The 10,691-nt window shown below is 48.4% G+C and overlaps 1 protein-coding gene across 1 annotated transcript; it reads left to right on the top strand.

The window, feature by feature from the left end:
• The first annotated feature begins 259 nt into the window (after positions 1–259).
• LOC124661891 (phytochrome-associated serine/threonine-protein phosphatase 3) lies at positions 260–5,403 on the top strand. The gene is made up of 10 exons (XM_047199780.1): positions 260–373; positions 631–777; positions 864–931; positions 2,592–2,649; positions 3,169–3,279; positions 3,365–3,415; positions 4,022–4,165; positions 4,240–4,335; positions 4,463–4,534; positions 5,101–5,403. The coding sequence occupies exons 1-10, from the start codon at positions 293–295 to the stop codon at positions 5,182–5,184; spliced, it is 912 nt and encodes a 303-aa protein (XP_047055736.1). The 5' UTR covers positions 260–292; the 3' UTR covers positions 5,185–5,403.
• The last annotated feature ends 5,288 nt before the right edge of the window (positions 5,404–10,691 follow it).

The raw sequence follows: 10,691 nt of genomic DNA, 5'->3' as shown, positions 1-10,691 counted from the left end.
GTGCACCAACCAATCTGAGCATACCCGGTCTCTCGCCCCATGCGTGCGAGGCTGTGAGGCCGTCCTCGATTTCTTCCGTAGTCCAGCGCCCGAAGCACGGCGCAAATCGCAACCTTCTCTATTTTTTTCCTCTCCCCTTTCGCTCCTGCCTCGCCTCGCCTTCCCAGCCGCGATCGAGGAAGCGAAACCAACATCCCCACACCAGGAACCAAGAGGGGATCGACCTCCTACAATCCGCAGCCTCCGCCCTGAATCCTCCCCGCCGCCGCCGCCGCCGCTTCTCTAGCTCCCGATGGATTTGGATCTGTGGATCTCCAAGGTCAAGGAGGGCCAGCACCTCGCCGAGCACGAGCTCCAGACCCTCTGCGAATACGTGAGCTTCCCCCGCCCTGTTTCTCCCGCTAGGGTTTTTTGTTCGGTGACGCGCTGTGACCCCGTCAGCGCGCGCGCGCGTCCGCGCTATGGCGTTGCTGGGCTAGGGTTCCTTATAGTAGCAGGTAGTCGGGGGGAAATTAGCTGTTTTACTGCCCGTTGAGGGATTGCAGTGAAGTCTCTCTGTGTGTGTGTGTATCCGTGGATTCGACTGTATGTCAAGAGCGTAACCGCGGTGTATTTCGCTTGATCATCCAGGTGAAGGAGATACTCATCGAGGAGTCCAACGTGCAGCCGGTGAACAGCCCCGTCACCGTGTGCGGCGACATCCACGGCCAGTTCCACGACCTCATGAAGCTCTTCGCCACCGGAGGGCACGTGCCCGACACCAACTACATTTTCATGGTGTGGCTTTGTCACCTACTATGATTGGTTAAGCCGATCTCTGGTGTTCCTCTGTTGCTGAAATTTGAGTTGCTTTTGACTCGTAGGGTGATTTCGTGGACCGCGGCTTCAACAGTCTGGAGGTCTTCACCATCCTGTTGCTACTCAAAGCAAGGTATTTTGGTCAGTTTTCTGTTCGTGGAGCGTCTCTTTTGTTCCTTTCAAAGCTTTCAACTTTGTAGCACCGGCAGCTTATTCACTGTTTTGTGAGTATAAACTTCATTATCGTATCACCGTATTATAATAAACACATAAGTAGCCGTAATATACGTAGACATTCCTTAGATGGAATTAGGCTCTGGAAAGATAATGCTTGACTGCTGCTTGATTATACATCAAATCCTGGTGTCTCCTCTTAAATGCTCTTTCCCCTTATCTTTGCTGGATAGTACCTTGAGCAACCCATGCGACCGATTGGGTTACTATTTAGCAGATTCGAGATTTGTTAGGATCACACTTCACAGCGAATCGGATTCGCCAAGGGGTATACATCTCCGGTTCATGAATCGAAGGTTAGGATTCACGAAACGGAGGCGGGATTCGCTCATGTGTAGTGTTGAGTTTTGAATATCATTTTTATGTAGCTGCAGTGTAGATAGCCAAAATGTTGCAAACTTGGAACAAATAGCACGGAAGATCCTAATGCATATCACAAATGGGAAAATAGATTGAAGGAGTGGTAGCTGTTGTTGGGCTTGACACAAACACAGCGATGTGCTGCAACCTTCACACTGTAGTGGAGATATGCAGATTTTTCTACAGGCCTCTGTTGTAAGGCGCTGCCGCCTCTAAGTTCGCTTTCATCCTGGCCTCGTCCTGCTCATGTGAGCCTGCTGTGCGCTCGTGCATACGCACCACGCTGGGAGGGGCTGATGTTTTGTGAAGCGATGCTTCCTCTACCATGTCCTCCCCAACATCGCTGTTCTCATGCAGATGGTCCTGACCTCCTTGGGAGATCTAGATTAGCCATTGGAATTTTTTTCATTGTGATAGCTGCTGCATGCTGACTTCAGTTTTGGGTTCATTTGGGATCATGCTTCAGCCTGCAAACTTTGACCAATCTGGTTAAAACCCTGATCTAGGCCAATCGATATTGACAGGAGTCCGAAGCTAATCCCAGTGAACCTGTTAACTGATACTATCAGAGTTGAGCTTAGTAAGACTGGGATGAGCATGCACTGTGAACTCAGGGCTTCTTTGATAAATAGGATTTACATAGGAATTGTGTAGGATTTAGATCCTATGGGAATTTTTCCAACACTAGTTGTTTGATTCATAGGAACATATCCTATAGGAACTAATCCTATAGGTATCTTGTAGTGCAAATCCTATAGGAACAAAACATTAGGTCGTACCTCGTGGAAAATTCCTTTGGTACAATCATAGAGAACTCATCTTCCCATAGGATTCAACCAGACATGACATTCCAATCCTATGCTTTTCCTATTCCTATACTTCTCCTACCCTATGAATCAAAGGAGCCCTTAACTATGGCTTAGAGTTGCGACAGGCCTGTCTATACTAACATGATCCATGCTGTCTGAAATTTGAAGTTCAAACTACTTCATGTTTCTTACTACTTGGAATTGTGAAAATAAAATTGCCTCTCACCATTTTTTTCAGATGAACTATGCCACTCTTAATTAGTGAAAAATGAACACAGCCAGTCTCTGTTATTGTTGGTTGCTTCGTTCTAGTAAATTCCTCTGTCTTTTTTCCTCAAGTGTCACCATATATGGCTAACTCTTGACAATGTATTTTTCTACTGATATTAGGTATCCTGCCCACATAACCCTTCTGCGCGGGAATCATGAAAGTAGGCAGCTGACACAGGTATGTGCTGGTACGGAGAACAATATATCAGCTATCCAGTTAATCATTTGGGATTTGAGATACTGCTGCTGCAACTACTGTCAGATCTGTCCTACTCACGCATGCACCACACATTTTTTTGCATTCAAATTAAATCTGTATGATGCATCCTGCATTGAAAAGCAGTACATTTCTAAATCTGGATAAAGTTAGAACACCTTCGTTAAACTTGAATCAATCGAGGTACTAAACCAATGATCTTACCTAAGGTTTCATGTTCTTCATTTCAGCGAATAGGAAAATAGATGGCACTTAAATCTTATTGAAACCTACATTTACATGATAATGGTTTCTTTAGCCAGTTGAGCAGTCTCTCTTTTTTTTTTTTACTTTTTTTGTGTGGTTAGGATTAGGGCTGTATAGAACTTCTGTATATAATTATGTTTGTATGTTTTAGTGTTGTACTGCACAACAGTTAGGTCAATATGCATGATTCAGTAACTTACCATGAAGACATACTAATATAAGGTTACTATGTAGGTATATGGTTTCTATGATGAGTGCCAGAGAAAGTATGGGAACGCCAATGCATGGCGGTATTGCACTGATGTTTTCGATTACCTTACTCTTTCAGCAATCATTAATGGCACGGTAAGTTCCTCCTAGTAGACAATTTGTAGATTATGATTTCATACTTTGTGGTCAGTCATACTTAAATGATATGGTGAAAATTCAGGTCCTCTGTGTTCACGGTGGTCTTTCTCCTGATGTCCGTACTATTGACCAGGTTAGTTGGACTTCGTTTCTTCCTTTCTTAGCATCACTCAGCCAAGATGTTACTTGTGGAATTTTTATTCAACACATTTTAGGTATTTTTTCGCAGCGAATGTAGAATGTAGAAATATATAGCACCTGGTTTATAGAATAATTAGTGGCTGATTCATATGGATGTATAGACATACTACACCTGATTTATTCAACAATTTATGGCCTAATTCGTGCTCAAGAGTTTCATGCCGTTAGCTGTGGATATATCTTTGATCGGTTAGCATATAATCAAAATGTTCACCTTGGCGCTAGGGGGCAGATCGACTGGCACTTAATGGGGCATTTCAGAAACTTTTGACTCTTATCGTACTGTCCTTTCAGTGATTCCGTTTTTATCTCCCATTTTTTCCAGTTGTATTTGTTATGCCTTCTTTCTTTTGCCATTAGTATTGCACATTAGTTGGCCCATAGCAGTTGCAGGGTCACGCTCATCATCTGAAAGATGCATGATTTGTGGTTGATTTGTTCCTATGTGTTCACTCTTGTTCTGATGTAAGATTTAAGAGGTGTGACCAGGCAATACAATGGAAGCAAATAATCATATGAAATATCATTTTGTCACCAGATACGGACAATTGACCGGAATTGTGAAATTCCCCACGAAGGTCCTTTCTGTGATCTGATGTGGAGTGACCCTGAAGAGATAGAGACATGGGCTGTTAGTCCGCGTGGAGCCGGTTGGCTTTTCGGATCACGAGTGACAACAGAGGTGTGCATGGAATCTTTTCATCCTGGGTTACTTTTCTCAGTGTCTTAACATATGTTTCGTTTTATCCTATGCAGTTCAACCATGTCAACAATCTTGATCTAGTTTGCCGGGCTCACCAGCTGGTCCAGGAAGGCTTGAAGTACATGTTTCAGGACAAGGGTCTTGTTACTGTGAGTTTCTGTTCGCACATACACTATCAGTCCAGATAACCATAGCATCTTTCTCTAGGGAGTTATATTTTTAATCAATAAAGCTATCTCATAGATACTCATGTGCCTTGTCCATTTATTTTTGCAGGTGTGGTCTGCACCTAATTATTGCTACAGATGTGGCAATGTCGCTTCTATACTAAGCTTCAGTGACAACATGGTATGTTAGTGCATCTCTTGTGAGAGGATGGTCACTATTATGTTTCTACCATTTCAACTCAATGTTAGGTTGAATTAATTATTATACATGTGGTCAATACTTCTAGTTAGTTTTGTGTTTATCGAAGATCCTAGTATCTTATTGCACAGGTGAAGAGTCAAAAAAACTCATGAGCCCAACTGGCATGTGAGTTCTGTAATATACTAAGTGTCACCGGGGTCACTTTGGCCATTCCTTAAACGAGTTACAAAATTAAGTGGCCAACTGACAGGAAGAAAGCTTCACTTGGAACTGCCAAAGAAACAAAAAAGATTCACTCTAGTTGCCTAACCAAGTTCGTCAACCTTTTGAGTTCATTCGTAGCAACTCAGCATGTGCCAGTTGTGCAATTGTATGTTTGCCTGAGTTGGGCAATAAGAAGTTATGATTAGAGTAAAGCCGCTTGGTCACTAAAACAAATTAAACCACATATATTTGCATTAGTTGCACCACATAGGTTACGCGTCTTGTTATACAGTTACGAGTAGCTGATTGTGATCTTACCATTTCGTCTGCTCAATTCTCAGGAAAGAGAGGTTAAGTTCTTCACGGAGACGGAGGAGAACAACCAGATGCGTGGTCCAAGGACCGCCGTCCCATATTTCCTCTGACTTCAGCTGTACAATATTAGAAGTCACTGTTTTAATTCTGTGTAAGAGTTAAAGATGAAAAAAATCAGGTGTTTATTGTTGTAGGTCGTTTCAGATCATAGTCCAATCTGATGTCGTTTTTATTTCTCTGTTGTTTTAACCACATGTACAATAGATCATTTGGGAGCATCATTGCTCCTGTATTCCTTCCATGATGACACTGTCAAGTTTTGTTTCTTATTGTTTGTGATGCGTGTGCTATCTACTGTACTTGTTACCCTAAACGATAGATTCGTTTTGCAACAAGCACGTTTTGTTCTGATATATATGTGCCTTGACAATTTGTTTCTTGATTTTGTGCCAAGATTCTTGCTGTGGAAAGCATGTCTTTGTAGAGGTATACAAAGCTGTAGGTATATGTTTACTTGCCCTGAAAAATAAGATGAGGTCTATGTTCTGTGGGACAAGTATGTGATGGTCCACTCTTAACTTTCCCTGGAAAATAAAACAGGTATATGTTCTGTTGAAAGACCATGCTTATTCGCGAGTAAAAATCCATGAAAGGTCACTGGACTTGACTCTACTTGCAATGGTCATGGTGCATTGCGATGTGCTATTTACAGTCCTGGTATACGATTTCCGTGACGCTGTCAAGTTTTGTTTTTTACTATCTCCGTTTCAAGAAATAAAACGCACGCTTATTTCAAGATGAACTTTAATCATAAAAAATGAGTAATTAAATTTTAATTATATTATATGTAATTAGTATCGTTGGATTCGTATTGTAAAGCATTATTTAATGATGCTAATTTCATATAAATAATCTTTATCTATTTAAAATAATATTTGGTCAAATAAAAGCATGTAAAACTTGGACGTCTTACTCCTTGAAATGAAAATAATATTTTGTGTGGGACAAGTTTGTGATGTGCCACTCTTAACTTTCCCTGGAAAATAAAACAGGTATAGGTTCCGTTGAGAGACCATGCTTATTCGCCAGTAAAAATCCATGAAAGGTCACTGGACTTACAATACTTGCAATGGTCATGGTACATTGGAGCATCTCCAGCCGCGTCCCCCAAAGCGTCTCCAAAGCGTTTGGGGGACGTGTTTTGTTCGTGCCGCGTTTGGGGGACGTCGCTCCCAAGCCGCGTCCCCCAAACGCCACCTCCAAACATTTAAAATACTTTTTTTGACATTTTTATTTCAATTTCCACAAACTAATACATAATTGGGAACGTGGTTTACACGAAGACACAGTTTGGAACATGGTTTTCCACAAACTAATACATAGTTTGAACCATGGTGGATACAAATATAAAATTTTGCAAAGAAACTAAATCTAACTAGGCCGTGCATCGAAGGTTTCCTGTGTTCGCTGCTAAGAAAGAACACTCGAGGGCACACCCGACCACCTAAACCGGAAAATCCAGCGTGGGGATGGTGCCCTTGTTGGTTCTACCGATGAGGCGAACATCCGTAAACTTCCGTGCACGTGTTCGCTGCGAAGAAACAACACTCGGCCGTCCTCCTCGGTCGGTGCCGTCGCCGTGGTAGTCCCGACGGCAGCACGTCTCGTCGAAGACCTTGACGCTCATGTCCCCGTCGCCGAAGTAGGAGAACAGGAGGATGAAGCCGACTTCGAGGCCGTGGTGCCGCGCGAACTTCTCCCGGACCGATGTTGAGGTACATCTTGCCGCGCGCGTCGTAGATCACGTCGACGATCCACCGGTAGTAGCCGCACGCAGCCTCCCGCAGATGCATCGTGCGCGGGCGGTCGTCGCCGGCGACGTAGTCGGCGAAGGAGTCCGGCAGCCTCTGGATGCCGCGCGGGTCACCCTTGAGGACGAGGATGAACTCGAACAGCACGTCCGGCTCCACGTCCATCTCCGACGATGAAGCCGACGGCGTGGGAGGGGACGACGAGCGTTCAGCTCTGCCGCGGCCACGACCACGACCACGACCACGGCCGCGAGGTCGGCCTCCGCCTCTACCAGACATAGCGTCGAGTCTTGTTGAGATGGTGGCGGCTAGGGTTTGGGAGAGAGGCGCTAGGGTTTGTGTGTGAGAGGGACGATGAGAGGCGGCCCTTTTATAGGCCGGAGGGAGGCGGAGGAGCGGTGGCGCTCATTAACGCCGGCACGCAGAGCTAGGCGCGACGGGACGCGTCGCTGCGGCTCTGCGGGAACTGTACCGTCGCCGCGCGCCAATAACTTCCGTCGCGAGGTAGGCGACGGTTAGGTTAAAATTTATTGTGCCGCTGACGAGTCGGCCCCGCCACTCCCCGCCTCACTTTTTGGTGTGTCCGGCGTCCCCGGTGCGTCCCCTGTGAGACGGGGACGGGCTCGGGACGCCGGACACCGTATCGGGACGCGCCGGACAAAAATGGGCTTTTGGGGATGCGCCTGGAACGGTTTTTTGGTCCGGCGCGCCCCAAATTCCTTTGGGGGACGCTGCTGGAGATGCTCTTGCGATGTGCTATTTACGGTCCTGGTATACGATTTCCATGACGCTGTTTCTTACTCCCTCTGTTCCATTCTATAGTGCCTATAGTTTTTTTGCACGGAAATTAGCGCAAGAGTATTTTTTTTACACAAGACCCCTACCTAAACGATTTGAGATCAACGTAAAATTTGGGAAATCCATATATTCCCAACTTATTATAACAAATTTGGGAGCTAAACGATTTGGGATTTGAACGGGGATGGGGTAATTGAAAAAAAGCTAAGCTACAACCTTATATTCTGAAACAAATGTCAAAAATCTATAGGCACTATAGAAAGAAACGGATGGAGTATTATTTTTGATATTTGTGATATCTACTGTACTTGTTACTCTGAACGATAGATGCATTTTGCAACAGAATACACGTTTGGCCCTGTTATGCAAGTGCCTTCAGAACTGGGTACGCAAGTATGAACGATACCTCTCGTGCTAAGATTCTTGTTGTGTAACCCGTGTCTTTGTGGAGGTGTACGCAAGTATGGGTATACGTCTACTTTGCCCCGAGAAAAAGAGCGGGTATATGTTCTGTCTTACTACATCCAAGTGATGGACCACTCTTTACTTTCCTCGAGAAAGGGTATATGTTCTGTGGAATGACCACCATAGAGGTTTGTTTTGCCTGAGAGGCTGAAGTTGTTAGAGCATGTCTAGCAGGCTCCTTATATTTCTGCCTCGTATCTCGCCGTTTTTTCGTCCCGTATCGAAAAATTGCTAACGGAAGAGCCATTCCGTCTAGCAGACCCCGTATTTCGCCCCGTATTTTCAAAAATAAAAACTCCGGGAAGTTCATCTTCATTGATCATACTACGGATCATACATACGGATCACCGATTCTACATCCAGAATGCGCGATCCTACTCGGGGAGGTCGACTAGGTACGAGTCCGCCTCCACCTCCCGCAACTTCGCCTCCTTCGCGGCGGCGATGGCCGCCGCCACCTCTTCCTCCTCCGCCCTCTTCCTCTTGGCGTCGTCCTTGAGGAACTGTCGTAGCTCCTTCAACAAGTCGGGGGCCTCCTCCTCCTCGCCGGCGAGCGGAGCTCCTCCAGCCGCCGGTGCTCCCGCCGATCCAAGCCTCCTTCGCCCCGCGGCGGCGCTCCCAGTTGGCGCGCCACTCGTCGAACTTGGGCCCGCTCATCGGCTTCATCGGCGGATCCTCGTTGTACCAGCGCCCGCCCGCCGCGAAGTCAACGAGCTTCGGTGGGACGAACGCGGCGCCGGCGTACCTGCAGGCCACACGCCGGCTCCCGGCGGCGGATCTCTTGCATTGGCGCCGCCACGCATCCTCCACGTTATCCGGCGAGCGGGATCGCTTCGATCCGCTCGCCGGCGAGGCGGTACTGCGGCGGCGGGCGTCCATGCCGGATCGGGGGTGGAATGCGGCGCGGGGAGAGAGGAATTGCTCGCCGAGCTAAGCACGGAGGCGGCGGCGCACGGCGGAGCTAGGGTTGCGAGCGAGGGGTTAACCCCTCACTCGCACCTGCGCCGACATAAGTACGGAGCGACGGAGCCGATTTCCTGGACCCCGTATTCCGCCGAACCGGCCGCCCGAATACGGGGCCTGCTAGACGTTCCAAATCGCGCCTGCCCCGTATCCCGCCGGAATTTTACGGGGTGGACGGGTTATACGGGGCCTGTTAGATATGCTCTTATGGGCTGTTTTCTTATATATGTTCCAGTTTCGCAACTCGGTGAGAGCAATCCTATCCGCTGGCAAGGTGATTTTGGTCACCCAACGCCTGGATAAAACGGGGTAAAACGCAGTGCTGTGGTGGTCTCGTCACCCGCCGGCGCGGCCGCGACAACGGATAGATTTGCCTCCGCGGCTGCGCGCACTAGAGGAAGAAGGCGAGGGTTTTCCGATGGTGGGGAGAAGGGAAGGTATCCACCACCGGCGACCGGTCAGGGTCACCGTCCTCACCCGAAGGAACAAGGAATCTCGTCATCTCTCCCGCGACTTGCACGCACGCACCGTCGGCGTCGCGGGGTGGGCACCGCGTCAATCGCCCACCCGGCAGGATACACGTTGGCCAAGCCGAAAGCGACCCCGTCTTCGTGTCGGCATATCCTTCCCGATTATTGTCCCCCCGATGGAGCGAGCGATTCGCTGCTCTTTTTCCATTGGCCGTTTGGACGGCGCATCCTGTTGGCTCGCGGTCTCGGATCGTTCTCACGTGACGGACCCGGGTGGAGCTCTGCTCCCAAATCGTCTCACAAAACGATTTGGGGCGTATCGGACAAAAAAAACGTTTCCAGTCGTGCGTCGCAAAGGCCATTTTTGTCCGGCGCGGTTCAATACGGTGTCCGGTGTCCCTAGTCCGTCTCTGTTACATAGGGGACGCTCCGGGCATGCCGGACACAACGAAATGAGAGGCGAGGAGGCGCGGGCCCGACGCGTCAGCGGCTTGGACGCACAACCGCCGCCTACGTAGCGACGGTGCAGTTGTCGGGAAGCGGAACCGTCGCATTGGCAACCGCGTCGACCGACGCGCCAACCGCCGGAATGGAGCGCAGACTCCTCGGAAGAGCAACCGCCGCTCTTTTCGACTCCTGCGCCACCGTTCTTCCGTGCTCAATAAGATCCGTACGTAGACGCTTTCAGATCTTCAACCGGCCGCCATTCATCCAAGCTTCTCCTCACGACAATGAGCTACATCTCTGAGCTTCCATCCGACACCTTCAGCGAGGGCAATCCTCCAGGATGACGCCATGGTGGGACAGCGGGACGCCCAACATCGACGACGATTCCCCGCCGCCAGTTGATAGCGCCGAGGAATGGCACGATGTGGAGGAGGACGCGGAGGAGGAAGGGTCAGAGGAGGAGGCGGCGGCGACGGCCCGTGCGAAGGCGGAGGCGGACGCGAAAGCGAAGGCCAAGGCGAAGGCGCAATCAGCGAGCACCGGCGACGACGAGGAAGACACAAGTTCCTCCGATGCGTCGGCCGACACCGCCTCTTCGGAAGAGGTGATGAACACACCGTGATGACGACGATGAGGCGGGGCCATCATCAAAGAAGAAGAAGT

The sequence above is a fragment of the Lolium rigidum genome, chromosome 6 (assembly GCF_022539505.1).
Source record: "Lolium rigidum isolate FL_2022 chromosome 6, APGP_CSIRO_Lrig_0.1, whole genome shotgun sequence".
Taxonomy (NCBI): Eukaryota; Viridiplantae; Streptophyta; class Magnoliopsida; order Poales; family Poaceae; genus Lolium; species Lolium rigidum.
Note: the sequence above shows the minus strand (reverse complement) of the source record. Positions and strands in the feature narration are given on the sequence as shown.

What these genes read in the sequence shown, in the direction of transcription:
- LOC124661891 (XM_047199780.1), top strand. Translation starts at nt 293, where the DNA reads ATGGATTTGGATCTGTGGATCTCCAAGGTCAAGGAGGGCCAGCACCTC. An exon ending in ACACCAACTACATTTTCATG is followed by an intron (nt 778 to 863) that starts GTGTGGCTTTGT and finishes TTTGACTCGTAG; the next exon opens with GGTGATTTCGTGGACCGCGG. An exon ending in AAAGTAGGCAGCTGACACAG is followed by an intron (nt 2,650 to 3,168) that starts GTATGTGCTGGT and finishes GTTACTATGTAG; the next exon opens with GTATATGGTTTCTATGATGA.